The 21804-nt window shown below is 40.8% G+C and overlaps 1 protein-coding gene across 1 annotated transcript in view; it reads left to right on the top strand.

The window, feature by feature from the left end:
- The first annotated feature begins 12382 nt into the window (after positions 1-12382).
- PDE3A (phosphodiesterase 3A) overlaps positions 12383-21804 on the top strand; it is a 360917-nt gene continuing 351495 nt past the window's right edge. Inside the window, exon 1 of the mRNA XM_074938035.1 lies at positions 12383-13405. Coding sequence (XP_074794136.1) covers positions 12398-13405 — 1008 coding nt within the window. The 5' untranslated portion in view covers positions 12383-12397. The remainder of the gene's footprint in view (positions 13406-21804) is intronic.

The following is a 21804-nucleotide window of genomic DNA, read 5'->3' as shown; positions in this document are numbered from 1 at the left end:
ACCATCACTAAGATTACAGCCTCTGCTCCATTCTTAGCTCTCTAGGTCATGCCTGACTAATGCAGCTCATAAATTACAAAATATCACAATACATTGGCACACCAAAATGTGTTAAGAATGGAGTGGATGCATCTGTGTCATCTGTTCTGTTTGTATGATCTATCTAAAGTGCCCATAACCATAACTGAATTGTATTTTATTTCTGTGATCTTAAATCAAATTTTATTCATTTCCTATATGTAATAATCTTTAATTTTTAACTGGTGGATCTGTTTATAAACTTATTTTGAATAATCAAAATGCTTCTGTCCGTAATTCTGGTGAACAAAGGCTGATTCTACCACCAAATCTGTGAACAGACCATGAATGCCCATTTTTTTGATGGCCCAGCTGTCTACAATGGGAATCCAAACTGGAGCAATGCTTAACAGACTCCATGGAGAGTGCTGACGATATCTCATGGCTCATCCTGAGTAACAGGATGGTTCCTAGCAATACAGGTAATGAAGGGGCAGATGGGTTTCGAAACACAAAGTCGAAGTCCTCTTTCCCCAGCTTTGAAATGCTTCCTTTCTGCACCCTGACAGTTTTACACCCACCCCAAAATGTCAATCCTAATCCACGCTTTACCATTCCTCAACTATCCCTAGTTTCTCAGCCACTCACTTTACCTTTCCCCCCTGATCCTCCGTCACCAGCCAACCACCTTTGTCCCCCTACCGCTAACATGACAACCCCAGAGAAATCATCCTATGAACATTCTACACCTTCCCTGGATAATTAGTGACCTCAATCAGCATAAATGCCCCTTCTCTGCAAAGGGCTTCTGAGATTACAGTCACCCAGGCTTGTGAAGGCTGCTCCCATTTCCTGTACTTTTCAAGGATGCCTGAATGTGCAGATGTGACCCACCAGTGAATATATATTGCAGGTTCCCCTTTTGCTGATTCACAGAGGATATGAGCTGCTACAGTCCTCAGCTACAGAGCCTTGGCTCAAGCAGTAGCAGGTCTCGCTGTCATACTGGAAATGTCTCACTAGCATGTACAAAGCTTCCTGTGCCACCTCCCACATGGATGCTGTATGAAACTAGGAAGAGAACAGGGAGTGAATTACAGTAGACAGCATGAACAGGTAGGGAATTAAAGTTAAAAATTCCTGTGTCCATGGAGCCACATGAATGGCTGTATGAGCCAAATTCAAATGGGGTGTATTGCAGCTGACTTTAATGGAATCTCACCCGCTTGCACCAGATCTGAATTTGGCTGCATATGGGCTTGATTCTGCAAGAAGCTGAGCATTCCTGTGCGTTGCTGGATGCCCATAACTCCCATTACAGTCATTAATAATTGCAGGAGTTCAGCACCTCATAGACAGGAGTGAGCCCGACAATTTTTATATGACCTCTGTGAATATTATAAGAAAATGTGTTACTACTACAGGAATATTAATATATTATATAACATCTACTTTGGATCAAATTTACATTTGAAAACATATCTAGAGTGGAAGCTGTCAATGTAACATGCTTGTTTTTTGAAAAGTTATAATGTTATTCAAGTCTATGAAATATTTGATATTAAAATAAATGTGTCTAGAATCGGTGTCAAGGAAAATTAGACTATCAATAAGACCAACTTAGATACATGTATATATTCTCTGCGTATAAGAGCCTGATTAAAAACATCAGGAAGTGTAAGACTTACAAAACTTAGAGTAAAATTTTCAAAATCACCACAGTCCCATTTACAAAAGTGACTTTCAGTGAGATTTAGGCTAAGGGCTGGATTTTCAAAGGTATTAGCTGCCCAAAAATGCAGTCATTGGTGAGTTTGTAATGTTGATTTTGTGCATCATGGACCAAGTGAAGAGTTATTGCAGTAGGATGAATCAGTCATTTGCAGATTCAGTGAGCAGTTTGTTCACTTGTAGCACAGCTTTATTTGGGGACATTTGGTAATTTATGTTGGCCTTCTCAGTGCTGGAACCATGCTACTTCAAGCTGTTTCCTTCAGCCTGCATTCACACTCCTAGTTAACCACCATGTATTTTATTTGAATTACTCGAAACAGGTACCTTGAAATATACATTTCATTCCCAAGGGTGTCCTGGCGGTAGACTGCAAATGTTTATAAATAACTGTGCCCAGCAAACTAATTATAAAACCCAATGTACATATGCAAATATTTAAAAATAATCATCGTTGTCTGATAACATTTCTTTCAAGAGTGATCTTCATAACACATGATAAGATGAAACTGGCATAGAATACCATACCACATGTTAGTAAACATCACATGGTTTTTCAGGGTCATCTCTCAGTGCTGTCACGCAACAGGTTTATGTTAAAGAAGCAGTTTGAGCCTTAGCTTTGAATTTCCTGCATTGATGGGTTTGTGACCTTCCAGTTGTTTACATGAACTATTTTATTTTAAGTGTTATAAAACTGTTTGCAGAGGGACTGGAGCAGTAACATAAGTATCTGACAAAGGTAGGGTAGTTAAAATTGATTCTTTGAGTGGAGTTGAATTCCACATGAACTCTGGCCCCATTCGGTAGATGTGTGTATAACTTTACTCACATGAGTAGAGCATTGACTTAAAGTTATGCATGTGCATGTTTACAGGATTGGGCCTTTAGTGATCTGTTAATTTCAGGTTTCAGAGTAGGAGCCGTGTTAGTCTGTATTCGCAAAAAGAAAAGGAGTACTTGTGGCACCTTAGAGACTAACAAATTTATTTGAGCATAAGCTTTCGTGAGCTACAGCTCACTTTCCGATGGAGTGAGCTGTAGCTCACGAAAGCTTATGCTCAAATAAATTTGTTAGTGTCTAAGGTGCCACAAGTAGACCTTTTCTTTTTGTTAATTTCAGTGGTTTTGAACACTGGGTATATTAAATATTCATAAAAATACAACCTAGGTGCATAAGTGGTCATCCCTAGCCCAGCTATATGATAAAACAATTGTCAAATTTATTTTGAAATACCTCAGATTTTTTTTATTTGAACAAAAAATATCAAAATAATTTAAAAGTATGTATTTATTACCAAAAAATTACACCTCTGGAGTGATTTGAACATTTTTCTCCGAACATAATTGAATAATACACACTAACCACAACTTTAAGGATTCATACTTTTCAAAGATCTGTAGTACAAGTGTCCATGCTTTGTTGTTGTTTTTGAACTAGTGTGTGTAATGTGTATTTCTGGTGTAATTAGCCAATGCTAATTTTGCATTAGTAAATCAGATTTTCTGGGTCAGTCTTTCAAATATTAATAATTTAGGTTGGCAGGTAAAAACAGAATGCCATGATTTTTAAGAATTGTATTTACCTGAGTATCCAGTGTTGTTTCTACACTGAAAACACAAAAAATCAAATATTAACAATAAATTTCTAAGGATTTAAAAATTCACCCTACTTGTAATAATGTTTGCTACAGAGACAGTCCCTATCTGCCAGATTCAGCTAATTGATTTCAATGGAGTTGCATTTTATACCAGGGCTGAATTTGGCCCTATGTGGGTAGATTCTTCTTGAAGTGTTTATAACATCTCCTGTTTTATGCTTCTTAATTCTTCACAGCTCTCCTTGCACTATGACTAGGAATTCCTTTGCAAGTCAAGAGGAAAAGTAGAACAAGTCCCGTCTCTGGAGGAATATATTTCTTAGATGCCATAAACAGGAGCTGATAATCATTTTCCATGCAACTGGTAACCCAGAATATGGTAGCCTGACATAAAGGCTGACCTTCCAGTGAAAAGCCATCCAATTGTGACTTCTCTATTGCATTAGAACTAGCTGCCCTTTAATAGATAGTGTTAAATAATCACATTCTATAAAAGATTGCATTTTAATCATTTTACAATTATACATTAATTACAAAGGTTCTATGGCTGCTCCATAGTTAAAATTACATAAAGATTTGCATTTAAACTAGGGAATAATCTGATGTGTTTTATGTGAATACAGTAACCCTGATCCTGCAAGCTGCTCCTTCTGGGTGGGCCTCCATTAACTTTGTTGGGGATCTGCCTGAGCACAGGGATCCCTAAACATTTTGATCATTGCAGGACCACACCCATATCACGGCTTCCCCAAATTTACCAAACTTAGTCTTGGGTTACAGAATGACTTTTCTAAGAATTTACAAATAAATCTGTTACTTAATTTATTAATTATAAGCATTTTGAAATGGTGAGTGTATACTTTCTTGAAATTCCTCTAGAAAATATATTTTGGATTTTTGGAGATTGGAAAACTAACTCACTTGGAGATTTTAGCAAAAATTGAGGCACAGTCTATTTTAAGGTTTATTAACATGTAGATTTTTAAAATTAATATACTAATTATAATGTTTTCTATCTACTTCACAATGAAAGTCAATGGATATTTTCATTACTGAATTAATTTGATGGACGTATTTGTCATCAAATGGCTGCTTCACAAGACAGGATTTAATTTTTTTTTTTTAAATTATGTACCTAGCCCTCATGGTTGTGAAGAAAACCTTGAAAATGTGAACCAAATGAAACTTATGCAGTGGGGATATCCTGAGTCTGCAGACAGCCTGAAATAATGTTATCTACTGGTAATGAATGAAATGGTGCAATAATAATGTCAATACTGGTAATTATTTCACTGCTGAAAATGTTAGAAACACTGAATTAATGTGACAGCTGCATTTGATGCGGTGCTCATTGTGAAATATCAATAAAGTCAATGAGACTACTCCCGTGCTTAAGTGCTTTGCTGGATCATGACCTTAATGTGCAATGGCTTATATGACAAATGTTTCATCTAAACTTTGACATTTAAATTATATTTCATGTGTTATTCATAGTGAAATGTCACGAAAGTCAATGGGACACTTGTGCTTAAAGTTACACATGTGCTTAACCAAACCCCTTAATGACATAGGTACGCTGACCTAAGTCCCCATGTAGATAGTATTAGGTGAATGGAAAAATTCTCCTGTTGACCTAGCTATTGCCTCTCATGGAGACGGATTACTGATACCACTGGGAGAATCCCTCCCGCTGGTGTAGCTAGCGTCTACCCTGAAGTGCTACAGCCATAAACAGGGGCATTGTGAGAGTTATTCATATATGTTTGTAAAACACTTTGAGGTCCTCACATGGACAGTGCTATAGAAATCCTGAGCAGTATGATCCTTAATACTCTATAAATAGACTGCTGTCAGAAGGTAAGCAAATGTTATCTTAATTAACAAATTCCTGCAGATCCAGTTGTTATAAAATCACAGTCACATTGTGTTTCCCAGCTCACAACAAATATTTGACCAAAGTCATAAGAAGGTGAAAAAATTTTAATTAAAAAGAAAGCAAAGTACAAAAATGCACAAGTAATCATCTCAGACATAGTTCCTAAGTGTCATGGGTGTTCTTGCTATAATTGGAGTAAAGAGTGGTAAAACAGAAGCATTCTCTGTTGTCCCTCTGTCCCATTCTAATCTCCAAAACCATTTGGTGTGGAATTTTTTCAGCCTGCCCTGATGTCTCTGCTGTAGAGTCCTCTCCCATCTCAGACTGATCGTAGCAATCAGCAACAAGCAATTTCTCCACAATCTGAATCCTTACTTTTACTGTATTACTATGATGATGGAAACTTCTGTCACCTATTATGTTAAAAGAGACAGGAGGAATTCCTTTGGGACATGTGGACATTTTTATTTACTCACCTGGTTCCCCAGAGGTGGGAAGTATAAGCCACCACCAGTAGAGGAATGAGCCTGGGCTATGTAGCTGTGGGTTTTAACTTGGTGGCATGTTTAAGCTTTGAGCTGTGGAATCTTGACAACTATTCTGTTGAGAATTAGCTAAAGGACTCCACTACTTTGGTGGTTGGTCAAAAACTCCATTGTGTTGGTGGGTCTAGTTCTCACTGGGGTGTTGTGGCCAAGAATGCACATAATACTGCTCTTACTACAAAATTCACTATTTAATTACGTAAATCTTAGGCTGTCTACACCTAAACCACTTGCGGCATAACTCAGCGCTGCAGCTGTGCTGCTGTAGTGCTTCAGTGCAGACATTTACTTTAGCAAAGAGAGGGGTTCTCCCATTGCTGTAACTAATCCACCTCCCTGAGAAGTGGTAGCTAAATTGACGGAAAAATTTGACAGAAGATTTTTTCCATCAACCTTGCACTGTCTACACTGGCAGTTAGGTCGGCTTAAATACATTACTCAAGAGGTATGGATTTTTCACCCCCCCCCAAGCGATGTAGCTGGGCTAACTTTTTCGTGTAGACCTGGCCTTAGTCATTGTCTTTACTGGGGGAAAATGTGTATTATCTAGTGGACAAATTTTCTCCTTATTTAACTAGTAAGGGGAAAGGAACTCTGATGTGGAGAATCATTGCAGACATGTCTCTAGTAGTGGAAGATAGCATCATTCCACAGCTTCTTTATATGTAAGCTTTTGATCTGTCAGCTCTAGAACGAATATTTTTTTCAGCTGAAAATCCTTTACACTTAGCTTTGCTTGACCACTATCTGTGCTTTGTTTCACATCCTCCTCTTATGTTACCCATGAGACTTCCTGTACCAGTTTTTCATAAACTGAGAACTCTGAATTTCCTACATGGAAGATTACTCTCTAGTTCTTATTTGAAATGGGTTGACATGTTACTTTAACCATCACCTTCTCCCATGTGTTAACTTGTTAAATCAATGGCTGATGTTGCTCCTGCACATTTCTAACTTGAAATACCAGTTCTCCATTTGGTTGACCAATTAATATCAGTTTATTTGCTAACTGGATCATTTATTGTCTTTTTCAGGTTCCTAAAGTGTTTTACCTTTGTTTATATCTAGATATTATATTGCTAATAAAAGCTTTTCAAGATTGCTTTATTTATCTTGGCAGATTCCTCTAGTAATGGTTCCCTAGTTAATAATATCCAAGGGAGCAGCTTTTCCTGAGACTGTTGCAGAGCATCTTCTTCCATCTCAGGGGTTTTTAAACTGTAACCCAGGACCATAGTCCTCCCTTACGTTTTCTGTTTAATACATTATAGTAGCATTTCCCTGTTCATCCTATTTTAAAAGGAACAAATAATAGTTTTGATCTATCATTTGAATCACAAGAGGAAGAAGGAGAGTTCTTCAGAATTCAACTACTCACTCGAGATTATTTTTTTTGCTATGATAACCTCAGCTACAGTCGATGATTTCCTCTTCCTTTGGTCACTATTGATGCGTGTTGATGCTGAGGAGCTAATTCTGGAAGGTGCTGCGCTTCTTCAATTCTCACTTACTTTAATGGGATCTGAGGATGCTCAGTACCACGCAGGATTGGGCTCTAGCTTCCTGGAATTTCTCCATCCATTATCAGGAATTCTGGTCTTTCAGCAGCTTCTTCCAGCACACGTCATAACAGTCACAACTCTATCTACCAATGGAACCAGGAGAACATTAATTCCTGGCTAAAGACTGCTCCGGTTGGCCTCTTGTGTAAGCCAGTGAGATGAAGTGCACTAATAGAAATGCCGACATGATAAGTAGTCCAAAGGAATCGTATGCATCTTATTCCTCTAAGATTTTAATCTGATTTACATACAGCCTGACTCTTGATGTGCTGAGTATCCCTGCATCTCATTGATTTCACTGAGAGCTGCAGGTGCTCAGAGTCTCTGGAAATCACACTAATACTGACTTTCACTCAAAAGCCCTTTACAAACCGAACAGAAAAACACACCTTAAATGTATCCTTCTGTGGAGAAATGAGTAGTAAACATCCAGTTTACTATGGAACAATGGAGAGGAAATACTTTCGACCAAAGACAGCCTACTATTAAAACAAGTGTCACAATGTGCAGACAAGCCCACAATGCTCAATGTCTCATCTAAAAGACACCCCGCACCAAGAGTAAAATGCATGCAATTCAATTTATCTATGGTATCTTGGATGGCTGATGGTTTGAGCTTACCACTCTGATTCAGAGCTGTGGTTCTAGGAAGTCTAGGTATTTTCACACCCAAAGCTTAGAGTATTATTAATAGCTCTCTCTGTCATCAAGAAGGCCCTGAAGTGGAAATTAACCTACCAAGATAAAGTAATCAAAGGCTACATTAGGTTTCTGCACACTCTTCACAACAGAAGCTGACAGGGTTAGTTTTGGAGTGGTCTTGTTTTGCTTCACATAATACTGCAAAAAAGTCATCTTTGTTTAAATAGTTTCCTTCTTCAGTGATGCCCATTTATCTGTTAGGGCTTCATGCAGTTCAGGGTCCCACCGTTGCAGAGCTCAGTGTGGTCAAGGATTTAGTGTGTTTAAAACTGCCCTAAAACAAAATGAACCAGAAACCATGCTACTGGAAACAAAACCATTGCAATAGGACGTGTTATTAAAAAGCACCAAGAGTATTATCCATAGAGGTATTTAGGTGCCTAAGTCACTTTGTTAGATACCACTGCAATCTATAAAACTCCTGCTCAGCTGCTGTCTAACTCTATAGGCATCTAAACCCATTCTGCACCTAAATTCTTTCCTCTGGGCACACGCTCACTGCAGCTGCATTCTAGGTGTATGGGTGCCTATCCTGCCTGAACATGTGTACTACAGCCTTGTAATAGGCATCTGGATGCCTATTTCTGGCTTAAAACCCAGAGCAATTCACAAAATGGGAAAGATAGGTGTTTGACTGTCTAAATTGCATGTGGGGGGTGGGGGGGCAATCTGGGGATTATGCTCAGAGGCCACCTACTGGATTGGGCTCCTCAGGGAGGTTCACACAAAACAGTGGGGAGTGGGTGGGAAAGGGACCTCCCTTATAATCTTTAGGCAAAGGGATAGACTATTCATCCAGGATGTGGGAGACACACACACACAGTTCAAGTCCTGCCTCCACCAGAGAAGGAGAAGGGAATTGAAGTGGGATCTCAGGAGTGTAATCTAACCACTAAGCTACGTAATACTCTGATATGATCTCCTCAAGCTCTGTTGAAGTTGTTCCACTTTAATTAAACAACAGAATATTTAAATATTATTTGGGCCACCCCAAGAATTAGAATGATTCTGTAGCCTAGGGGTTAGGGCACTGACTTTAGAGATAGCAGAGCCTGATTCAAATCCCTTTCTTCCCCCTCAGGAGAATGGGGGTCTCCCACAGCCTGGGTGAGCATACTAGGCTAAAGGGAGGGCTCCCTCATTCCACCTGGGACTGGTTTGCTTTGGCCCTCACATGCAACTTAGGCAGCTGAGCACCCATCTTCCCCCAGTTCGTAGGTAGCCTGGATTGAGGTACATAACTTTCAGAGAGGGGCAGGGTTTACCAGCTCCCTGCCTAGCCTACTGGCGTTGGTGGACTGCAATCATAGGTGTCTGTCTCTCCCCGTTCATCGTATAGGTGTTCTTAAGGTACTTAACTCAGCTTGGTGGATCACAGTGTTATTCCTGTGATTTTCTAGGCACCTAAATGTTAGGCACCACAATGCTCAGCGTTGCAACACCTAAGGCCCTTCGTGGATTCCACTGCAATTCCCTTAAACATTAAACCTACGTTTGTCCAACTAGAGAGTGCCATTACTTTTCAAATAACCTGAATTATCTGTGTATCAGGGGAAAGTAGTATTAAGGATATATGCTTTCGTCAATGTATGCAACAGATGTTTAAATAGGGCATACAACAAAAAATTAGCTGTAGGGAAGTTTGAAAATAAATTTACTACAGGTTTTTTTTAATAATTCTATTTACTGACAACCTTTCTGATATTAAGTTAGAGTAACAATCTATAAAGTAACAAAGCTGAGGTAAAGTGGGGTTTAAAATGAATGATGCTCAGTGTGGAGGATAAAATCGAACGTGTAATGGGTCTGAGCTGTGTGTGCTGTTGTCTAACATTGAAATACCAGTTATATGTGATTGAATTGTGTGCAGACTATATGCATTTTGACTCACTGAAATTTTTTTAACTAACAAATCATTAAGAGGCCTATCGCTTTTAAATGAGTAGAGATGAAAGGCATATAGGCCCCTATGGGTGGACCTTCATGCCTGGTGTGGAGCCCAGTGGTATTTTCAGCAGGGCTCTACATAGATGTAAGACTCCCTGCTCCTCCGACAGCCCTTGTCAACAATACATTGCAAACCTTGTTAGCTATTCAGAGTTTGGACTCCTAACCGTAAAATAAACAAAAAAAAAGCAACAAAACCCCCATGAGATTCCTTATAACCAATCTAACCCTCAAAACCAAACTTTACTGAAAATATTCAGGTTTCTTTCTGACCAAACTTCAAACACAAAAATGACAAATGCAGATTACATATTATGTAGCCTGGAAAACTATTATTTAAAACCAACCTCAATTCATATGCCATGTTTCTGGTCATAGAAAACACATTACACTGGAGCTACCATTTCAACCCATTAAACTCAGGCATTATGGTGATAGACATGGTATTAAAAACCCAGATATATCCTCAAATAAATACACCACTGTGAATCTGTTTTACGTCTTGAATCTGTTTTACGTCTTAAATCATTATTTGCTGGGGGGGAGGAGTAGGGAAATTCTTTTCTCTTATCTGTTCATTTCCTGGCTCTAAATGTTTCCCTGCTGAATGTTTCTCTGGGGTTTGTTTTATTGTGTGCAGTGTACTAAATATATTATTACTATATGCAATTTACCTGGTCCTGTGGCTTTGAGAGCTAAGGCCCTGATCTTGCAAAGATTTAAACCTGTGTGTAATTTTACTCATGAGGCCCATTAAGTATGCTCCCAATTAAGTCTTTGTAGGATCTGGGCCTGATTGTTTCAGCCCCCTCAGAATTGCAGCAAATGCTCTCCCAGAGGGGCACATTCTATTGGCATGGTTCCGCTAGTTTAATTGAAGGTGCAGTCAGTTTGGAAAGAGGATTTAGGCTATTGGACCCACAGTGAAGGAAACTGCATTGCAGTAAGACAAAGATGGGACCAGCCTCTCAAAGCCTGACTGGATCTCATGTTCTGGGTCGGCTCAGATAAAAGGGGATGCGAGTGGCACAACCTGGCTCTTGGGGCTGAACTTCCCAAGGCAGTTAGCTCTGGTGGGCCAGGCTGGGCTTGTCTCTACAAACTGAAGTAAAAATTAATCTCGCTAAACGATTGTGACTTTTTTACTGCCGTGTAATTGCCTCCTCTCTGTCACTCAGATTTATGCCTTTATTGCTAACAGCCGGTGGCAGCCAATTCTCTACTGGTTGGCACGTCCAGCGCCTCAGCTTCTGCAAAGCCGCCAGGCGGGTTGGTGCGACGCGCTCCCGCCCCGGCGCGGCAGCGAGGAGGCAGCAGCCCGCGCGGCTCGTCTGACCCCGCGTTCCCGGGGCTGAGGAGCAAGGGGCTCGCTCCGCGCGGCGGCGGCTGCTGCGTCCGTGCTCCGCTCGCTGCGTGGCCCTGGGCTGGGGTGCTGCCCGCAGCAGCGCCTCCTCCGGGAGGAGGGGGAGCGGAGCAGCGTTTGCCGAGCAGTTGTACAAGCTGAATTGCAAACCCGGCAGCCGCCTCCTGCTTGTTTATTCTCTCTCTCCCCCCCCCTTCTTCTCCTCCTCGCTTCTTTAATGAGGGGGACTCGCCTCACTTGAAGTTGGGGGGCAAAAATCGGAGAGCGCCCCAAGAGCCTTTAAACAGGGGCAAAGCTGTTCCGAGCAGCTTCCCTCCTGCGGAGCTGCGTCTCTTCCCAGCAGAACTTAGCAACTTCTTCATCTCCCCACCGCTTGCCTTTTATTTTTGTGTCTCTCTTCCCCCCGCCCCTTCCCCTCCCCAAGATCTGCAATGAACAGGACTCTTCCTCCCCCCAGCCATGGGGAATGGCGAGCCACGGCTTCTGGCAGCGCCGGGGAGGATCGCCCGAGGAGAAGGGAAGAGTGTATGTGAGCGCGCGAGAGAGCAGCAGGAAGAAGAAGCAAGCGGGCAGAAAGTCCCTGCTGCCGCTGCCCGCACGCAGCTCCATCCCGCTTCCCCCCCCCCTCCCCTGCACCTCCTTCCCGAGCAGCAGGAGTGCGGGGGAGCAATGATGGCCTAGGAATGAACCAGCGCTGCTGACTTTGTCCAGCGGCTTCTTTCTGTTCTTCCACCCCTTCCGACAACCCCGTGGATTTTTTTTTTTAAACCTGCAGCGATCTCGGAGGGAGAGCCTATAAAGAGGGCGACAGGCTCTTTGAACAGGGGACAGGAGAGGGAGGCTGATCTCCCTACAAAATGCGAGGCTTTAACTTTGCCGACTCTTCCTAGCCTTGCCCCTCTTGCGCTTCTCCGTTTGCACCCAGTGATAGATACTAAATTTTTGCAACCTCTGGAGGAACTTGCGAGGAATTTTTCTCGCTCCCTCTCTGCTGGGGAAGGGAGGGGGTTGCCTCGTTGTGTATGTGGGGGGGAAGAGGGGAGGCTGAAACTATGGCTCTGACCAGCGACTCTGCCAGTGTCCGGGGCAAATCCGGCCGGAGCATTGGCGAGGAGAAAAGCCCAGCAGCAGGAGTAGGATCCGATTGCAATGGGTATTGTTGTTCTGATGGGAAACAGCAACAGCAGCCGGGCACTCAGCCGGGGCAAAAGGAAGACTCAACCTGCCAGCTCTGCTGGGGAGACCTGGTGCTGCAGAAAATCTGGAGCTCCCGGAAACTTTCCTCGGCTCTCTGCGCCGGATCCCTGTCCTTCTTGCTGGCTCTGGTGGTCAGGTTGGTCCGGGGGGAGATCGGCTGCAATCTGGAGCAGAAGGAGGTAGTGGCGGCGGAGGAGGAAGCAGCAGCCGCAACAGCTGGAGGAGGAGAAGCGAGTGGTTTGCCGTTGCCCCCAGCAGGGCTCCTCAGCAGCAGCAGCAGCTTCCAGCTGACTCCTTGGCTGCATCCCATCGCTTTGCTCTTCAGCCTCATGTGTGTCTTCTTCTGGATGGGCTTGTACTTACTGCGCTCCGGGGTCCGCCTGCACACAGCCGCCTTGCTCCTGGCCGCCTGCTGCGGGGGGGAAGCGATTGTCCAGATTGGGTTTGCGGTAGGGGAGGATCACTTGCTTTCCTTCACCGCCACGGGGGTGGTGCTGAGCTGCCTGGCCACTGTGACATGGCTGGTGCTGAAGCTGAGGCAGGGCGTCCTCATGATCGCCTTGACTAGCGCGGTCAGGACCACGTCCCTCGTCTCCTTAGAGAGGATCAAGGTAGCCTGGAGACCCTACCTGGCTTACTTGTTCGGGCTACTGGGTATCCTGCTGGCCAGGTACGCGGATCAGCTCTTGCCCCATTGCGGGGCGGCGAAGCCTAGAGAGGTCTCTGGTGCCCAGCTGGCCAAGGAAGAGGTCCCGGTGTTTAAGAGGAGGAGGAGGTCCAGCTCCATGATCTCTCCCGAGATGTCCAGCTGCAGCAACAAGTCTCATCGGAGGACCTCCCTGCCCTGCATACCTAGGGAGCAGGTAAGGAGCGCGACAGATCTTCACAATCCCAGGGGGAATCCAGGAGTCCGGGGACTGAGGAGGAAGGAAAACCAAGCAGTCAGGGTACAGCAAACTTGCGGGGGATTTTTATTTATTGGTTGGTTGAGCAGACACTAGAAAAGGAGTCGTAAGACATAGAGTGAAGCATTGCGAGTTGCTACAAACTTTTTACTCGCTCCTTTGGATGTATATCGGGGCGGCTGAATGTTTCCCACAAATTAGGGAAGTGGGGACTGTACGTGAAATTCGAAGAGTTCCGTATCCCCTACCCAAATTCCAATTTTCTTCCTCCTTATTTTTATGCTTGAAATATCACTTTAATCTGCCTTAGTAACACTTTAGTTTTCAGCACTCTGGTCGGCTTTATTTATCTCTGCTCAGTAGAAGGGGGATAGAATTAGAGGAGTCTTTAGAGCAAGGGAAGGCTTGTTTCAGAGTTTCACTATATTAATGTAAAATCTTGAGGTTTTTACGCTGAAGATTTTTTTTTAATTTTTTATTTTTAACTTGGCCAACAGTATAGCTAGCTGTTGCTGGGCTGGCTCTAAATACTGCGGTGGGGTGTGTGTGTGTGTGTGTGTGTCTTGTTGTTTGTTTAAAGTATAGGTTGGCCCAAACTGGAGGGGCATCTAGCATCAATTATAAACAGTGATTCTGAACTTTTTTTGGTTTGTTGAAAGAGAGCATTAATCGTATTAAACTTTCACTGGTCCGTAAAAGGAGTTCATCTTTTTGAAATTAGCATATTTTTAGTTTTGTTTAGTATAGCGAAAAGCCTCTTGCCTAATGTATTGAGTGTGTTTTTTGAGAAGGGGCCTGCAGTAGTTAAGTTGTCATCTTAGCTTTTCGCTTCTTGGCTACTACGCTGAGCGATCAAGAAGTTTTATACCCCAGTTCTTCTGTCCTTTGACACTAGATATATGGTTTTTATTTAGTTTAACTTTATTTTGTAAAAACTGGTATTTGAATTTGAATTGATGTGTGTTTTTGTCTAGAAAAGTTTTTCTCCATAAGCTTCGAAAAGGGAAAAAAAATACATCTAAGGACGTGAACAGAATTAATATGAACATCTTTATAGCATAAATAATAAGGGATTCCAGATAGACACCATTAAAACTTAATTTTGCACTTGAAATTGTTTTGAGTTTTTGAGACTTAACCTTACACAGCAGAAGACTATTTTTTGGTGGACTGAGTGTAACTGAGCATATTTGGAGTAAGTATGACACTTGCCCAGTGGTGAAAAGGGAAACCTAGGTGGAAATAAGTGGCAAATGATGTTATATTTCCTTTTCCATTAGTATTAAAAATGACTTGGTGAACTGTGGCCAGCTAAAGCTTATTCCGTTATACCAAAGGCTTTCTTTCAGGTCCCTTGCTGGATAAGCAGTTAGGTATTTTCTAAGTAATGGCATCTAACCATATGGTGTGGGTGGCTAGTTTGTTTCTAGAAATGGTTTGATTACATCTTTGTGGCAGTTCATGGCATTTGCTAGAAGAATCCCTGACAGACTATATCCTTGAGGCATATTTTACAACAAATGTACTTATTTATTTGATCTAAACAAAAATGTTAAATAAATATTTACCACAGTCTCCAACAGTGTGGAAAAAATAGAAAACTGACTCAGTTTTGACTCTGTTTTATTATGAATTATGTGAGAGCAATTAGGGTGTAAGAACCATTTGTAAATACAATAACTTTATTTTTCTCTCTTAGATGTTTACTTTATTTGATAACTTTTCCAGAGGTTTCTTGCACTAATCATGTGTAACATCTAAAATATTTTTTCACTTGCTGTGGCACTTTAAATAAATGCAGCTTTCTAGCAGACATGTTTAAATGTAATCACTTTGATATGGTCTATTAAGCCCTACTATAGTTATCTTCTTTTGCTTATGAATAGAACACAAATCATCTTTATTATATACAGTATTATTAAATCCACTATAGCAAACAGATTACTTTCTCTGTTTGTCTTAATGTTTTCACTTCGGAGCACAGGTTTAATTATGTCTTGAGAAGTTCCAGTTTTCACCCCAATAGACTGTACAGTGGAGACAGCTGACAACTATATAGTTTACTATTTTCAGGGATTTAGCCACATTTCTACTTTAATATTAATAGAAGGATCATGGATTGCTTATGCCATTGCTTATACAAAAATGGATGATTATCTCCAAGTTTGTTTTTAGAAGCAAATTGTCACATTGAGTGTGTGTTTAATTTCTCTTCACACTCTCTTTTCCTACAGCCACCCTTTTAAAATAACAAAGACAGTAACAAGAAATACTGTGAGGCTCTCAGAAAGTGTCCCTTTTGGCTGACAGCAAAACAGAGTTTGTTTTTTATAAGGAAAATCGGCTCCTGGTAACTTTGAAGAAGCCGTAGGTAAATGTTTCTCCTTAGGACAGCTTTTAAATATAACATGTTTAAAATAAAATACTTTAAAAACAACTGCTCAAAAACCCCAAAACAAAGTTATAAAAAACCCCGCAACCTTGAATAGAATGTTGCAAGTCAGAGAGTGCTTTTTGTATGCTGTTTTACAGATGTGAAAGCTCACATCAGGAAATAGACTCACAATATTGTTTTAATGGGCTGAAAAACCTGCTTGAATTGTGTAGCAGATAATGTAAGAAGCAAAGATCTTGTGAACTTCTTACAGAGCTATTGCCCATTATCTCTTGTATGATATGTTTACATTGCTGAGTAATCTTATTAAGCTTTCATTTGACCAGAATAATACTGTTTCAATATCTAATTGTGTGTAGTAATGTGGGTTCTTTCTAAAGCTTATGGACAGTTCGGGGAGGGGTGTCTGTGGGGAGAGGAGGGGATGGAAATTAGCTGCTTGTTGTGGGGTTTTTTTTTTTTAAACCCCCCAAGAGCTATAGTGGTGGTCATGATGATGTGGTAAGTAATGATGTCTTAAACGGTCATAAACTGACTTTTTGCAACTGAAATATAAATCCAGGACATTTTAATCTATTTGGCCTTGCACTATCAAAGTAAAGTGTTTGGAATTGTTAGGTAAATTTGAGTTATACAGTACTGGTGTTAGCATAGTTATCATTAAGTGCTTTTACTTTAAACCCCTGGTGTCAGTAGCTGAATACTTCCTCTGTGTCCCTAAATTATCTCTGGTGGAAACATCTTATCTTTTTCTCAGCCCCAAAATGAACTTTAAAAATAATAAACAATGAAAATCCATTTAGCCACTCTTTTTGGGAAATTGTTCACATTTTTATTTACTGTTGGGTTTTTTTTTGTTTGAGCAGAACAGATAGCCTGGATTGTAGGGCTCCCACTTGGCATGTGTGTAGTTGTCAGTGAGAAGGGAGTGATTTGATGGTGGTCTGATTCTGTGAGGTACCTGTGACAATCAGCAGCATAGCATCAAGGCACCCCAAGGTTCCAGAACTCCTTACTGGTCTGCGTGATCCCCCCCAAACATCACAGTACCAAATACCTTCAGCTTTCATCAGAAGCAGTTGAGGATGCTTGGTTCCTTGAGGGGTCAGGCGTCCAGTTTCTTTCGGGGGAAGAAAACCTGGTGAGAGAGATTGTGAATGCGTGAAAAACATAATGAATGAATGTATATTTTCCTCACTGGTGTAAATGTGCATGGTGTTTTGGGTAGCTGCACATAGGTGACACTACTCTTGATGGCCAAATCATCTTTACATCTTGTCAAGCCATCTTTACTCTTCTTGCTAAAGCTGGTGACAGAAGAGGCCCAGCAGATCTGGTAGCCTTTTTGTTGTGCTCTGGTGTTTCCAGTGTGAAACCCTAAATGCTGGAGTATAATACATTCCGGAGATAACTGTCTAGGAGTCTGTGCAGGCCAGGATGGTAGTCTGTTTTGATTTGAACGTGCAATTGCATGTAAGCATCCAGAGGCAAGTATGGTGACCGGACAGCAAGTGTGAAAAATTGGGACAGGGGGTGCGGGGTAATAGGAGCCTTTATAAACAAACAACAAAAACAAAAAAAAACCATTTAAAAAAAAACCCAAACCACCCCCAAATATCGGGACCATCCCTATAAAATCGGGACATCTGGTCATCCAAGAGGCAAGATTTGGCCCTAAGATGTTAAAGACAATGTTACTATACTGCATCTGCATAGGTGGGCCAAGTTGTATTCCATGCATAGATTGTTGTTGTTGTATGCATTTAATATGAATTTATTACAAGCAAGTTTTGCCAGTTGAAGTAGCTTAAAGCAGTTCAGTTTGCTGTATTTATTATACTACTTTCAGGGATGCACTTTAGCTATCAGTCGCGGAACTGAAGACAGTATCACAGGGCTTGAAATATCTTCTAGTTTGAAAAACAGGCTTACTAACCACTGGCTAATGCACATACAGATAGGGGACTCACAAGGCTAAAGGCTGCCTGGTAAGAAACCTACATCCAGTTGCTGGGAAATGAGCTAACACTGGAGTTCCTACCAGGGTGCTGACCCTGCTCCAAGGTTCCATCTTTTGGTCAGCTTCTTCCTAGTAGATGTCTGATGAGTTTGAAGTGTCTTTTCCACCACACTCTCTCCTGTGGTTGCTGTAAAGGAGAAGAAGGATCTTTCATTTCTCTTTGCTGCTCTTCTGCTCAGTTGTCTCCTGATTGCTTTAGGGAGGAGAGAGGACTTTCATTTGGGTGCTGGAATGGTGGGAGATAGTGTCTTCACTGTTGCAACTCTCCGCTATTGAGAGGGGGAATTGAGGATTTGTCTCCACTATCATACCCTTCCCCATGACTATTTTTTTTCCCCAAATCCTCTTTATCCCATGAGTGGTTTCAGTGTCTGCCTCTCCTAGCTTTCCCAGACAGCAGCAGAGTGAAATTGAGATGTATCTTGTGAGTTTCACCAGTGCTCTTGGGGTTTTTGAATAGTTCTGTGGAAATGATCTTGAGGGTTTGTCTACACTACCTGCTGGATTGGTGGGCAGTGATAGATCCAGCAGGGGTCGATTTATCATGTCTAGTATAGATGCGATAAATCGACCGCTGAGTGCTCTCCTGTCGACTCCGGTACTCCACCAGAATGAGGAGCACAAGTGGAGTCGACAGGAGAGCATCAGCTGTTGACTTACTGCAGTGAAGACACCGCGGTAAGTAGATCTAAGTACCTCGACTTCAGCTACGCTATTCATGGAGCTGAAGTAGCGTATCTTAGATCGACCCCCGTGCGGTAGTGTAGACAAACCAATTTGTTTTGCCAATTTCACTCTGCTGCTTGGGAAAGCTATGAGCAGTGTCAGGCATTAGGGCTGGCTGCAGACTCAAAAAGACAGCACTGCATCAGTTCACATTTGGAAAATTATCTTTTCAGCCGTAAGTTCTAGTGGTTGTTTTTTTTTTCTCTCTGCAGAAATTGGCTTGAGCTTTTCATGTGTTGGAGACAAGTGGATTTTTTTAAGTTCTCTAGTATACTGCCTTTAAAACAGGAATAAAATTAATTTTAATCTGCAACTGTCAGTGTGGTATGGAAGCTGTAAAATTCATACCATCTCCCTAAGAATGGAAGAGATCTGAATTCTAGATAGGATATAGATTTTAAATTAAAAAAAATCCATATATATTTAGGCAAATAAGTTAATACTTAGATAATGTCCTCTGTTGACTTGCTGAAGTGTGGTTGCTTAATATATGTCAGACTCCTGAAAAATCATACATAGAGTCCAGATGTAATTCTGTTAAGCATGACTTAATGTAAGTAAACTGCCTTTACTTAGATTTCATTTTTAACTCTCAGAAATGGAAAAGGTGTTGGGAAAACTGTCACAATTGACAAAAATGGACCATAAACCAATCTGTTAAATAAATAATTTTTTTTTGTGTGCTGTTGGTGGGTGAGTAAAATACAGTAGTGACTTTCTGCTTTTTCTGAACTGAGTGTAAAGTGTGAAAATGCAAAGCTGTAGAGCTGAAAGAAATCCTATGTATGCTGGGTTGTCATGTTAATTAAACAAACAACCAAAACAGTGACCCTGTGTATAAAATATGTTTTGAGAAGCCTGAAAAACAAACAGTGACACATGTTTTGGACATTAATTGTGACATTTGTGAGAGTCTGTCCTGTTCTGACGTTACTGTGCTCATTCTCTGAATCTTTTTTGCAGGAAGCTGACACACAATCTGTATTTTGTAAAAATAAGGAATATATTGATCTTGTTTAAAAACCCCCAACACTTTGAAGCTGTAGGAGAGGCATAGCTGTAATGGCCGTTAACCACAGGGATTGAAATGGGTATCCTAAGTGGTTTAAAAAATAAAAGACCCACTGAAATTAAAATATTCATCTGATTCCTAAAAACTTGTTACTTCTAGTATTTTCCCCAAATGTATGTTACAGCCTTTTTTATTCAATTAGACATGCTAAGTAATGTTGGTTGTTGAATGGGATTCAAATAGTAAATAAAGTAAAAACTTTTTTCCTCTCATCAGAGTGGATTTCAGAAAGTTACTGCCAAGAGCATTGTTCTTAACCTTACTGCAGTCTGCACCCCTTTAAGTCTCAAAATATCTTCTCGCACCCCTTATCAAAAATCGTTGAAGTAGGTCAGTTCTTTAAACCTAGAAATATTTTTTGTTTGTATATTACAATAAATCGTTAAATGTATAATGTTAATAAATACGTAGGTTTGATGAAACAAAATAGTCGTACTTATGTACCTGTGCTTAATTTGTGTTTTCGAGGATTTGCCTTCTAAAATAATCTGGCATGTCTCGCACCCCCAGAAAGGGCATCTTGCACCCCAGGTTAAGAACCACTGGCCTAGAGAATCAGAGAATAGATTATTAAACCATCACCTAAACCGGTAATATTTTACACAATATATCATTCAGAAATAAGTGTATATGAAGTATGCTGGTATAGTACTCATTTTTGTTCTGGACAGTTCTGCTATTGATACAGTATATTAGATAACCTGTTGCCTGTGGAGTTGCAATGCTATATGGATTTCTCTGCGTCGGAGTAGTGATTTGTTTGAGTAATAGCAAAAAAAAAGTCTGTTTTTTCAATTTTTAACCTTTGCTTCTGGAGAACATTAGCTGTTTTATATGCTGAGTTTTACTTGAGGAGTAAGTTTGGAGTAGAGGAGTCTGGGGGAGAACTGTGATTTATTGTTCAAAAACTTGATGGTGAGCCTTACAGTTTAACAGTTCTCTTTTGCTTTCCTGCATGTGTATTTGTAACTCCCACTCAGTGTTGTTCCAGAAATGGTCTCTGTCTAGCCCTCTGTCTTGCAAACACCTGTTCACGTGAGTAGTCCCATCTGAAATCAGTGACACTATTCATGTGAGGTAAAAAACGGATTGGGCCCTTAGAGGGCATCAGAGATCCTACTCCGATTTGCACTATGACTTGCAAACAAGTGTATCAGATGATAAATTCAAAAATATAATGGGCAAAATCCATCCTTGCTACTTCATTGATGTCAGTGGAATTATATCGGGAATAAATGCCTCTCCATCTTTATTATCTATATATAGGAAAATATATATCTATATATCAGCCAGTTAATGTGTTTTATAATGGAGAAATTTTTTGCTCTCTGTGGGTTTTTTGTAAAATTATTTTCAGTTGTCTGTGTCAGCTCAAATTTGGTTGATTATTTCACCTGATGATTAAATATAAGAGTGGTTAAACATCTAGGTGAATGTGATTAGGATAGGGCCAAATCTAAAGGACAAGAAAAAATGCCTTATGATGATTCACTCAAGGAGCTCAATCTATTTAGCTGAACACAGGGGTTAAGGAGTGACCTTAATCACAGTTTATAAGTACCTACACGGGGAACAAATATTTGATAATGGCTCTTCGGTCTAGTAAAGAAAGGTGTAAGGTATGACAATCCAGCAGCTGGAAGTTGAATCTAGAGAAAGTCAGAGTGGAAATAAGGTGTAAATTTTAAACAATGAGGGTAATTAATTAACCATTGGAATAATTATAGTGGATTCTCCATCACTGACAGTTTTTTCAATCAAGATTGGATGCTTTTCTAAAATATCTGCTCTAGAAATTATTTTGGGGAGGTTCTATGGCCTGTGTTATACAGGAGATTAGCTTAGATAGTCACAATTGTTATTTCTGGCTGTGGGATCTATGAAAACCAGCACAGTTGCTGTATAGGAAAATCATGCCTCTCTAATCTGTTAGAATTCTTTGAGCAATTAACAAAATAGTGGATAAAGGAAAATGTCTCCTAACAGTAGAATTTGTTTGGACCTTCTTAACAGAGCTTTGACACAGGCCCTCCCAAGAAGCTACCAAGGTAACTAAATAATCATGAGGTAAAAGGTAATGTTTTGTCAAGGATTAGAAACTGGACAAGAGTTGGAAAACAAAGAGTAGGCCAATTTTTCAGTGT

The sequence above is a fragment of the Natator depressus genome, chromosome 1 (genome assembly GCF_965152275.1).
Source record: "Natator depressus isolate rNatDep1 chromosome 1, rNatDep2.hap1, whole genome shotgun sequence".
In the NCBI taxonomy this organism is placed as follows: domain Eukaryota; kingdom Metazoa; phylum Chordata; order Testudines; family Cheloniidae; genus Natator; species Natator depressus.
The sequence above is the reverse complement of the archived record's forward strand: the minus strand, read 5'-3'. Positions and strand labels throughout refer to the sequence as shown.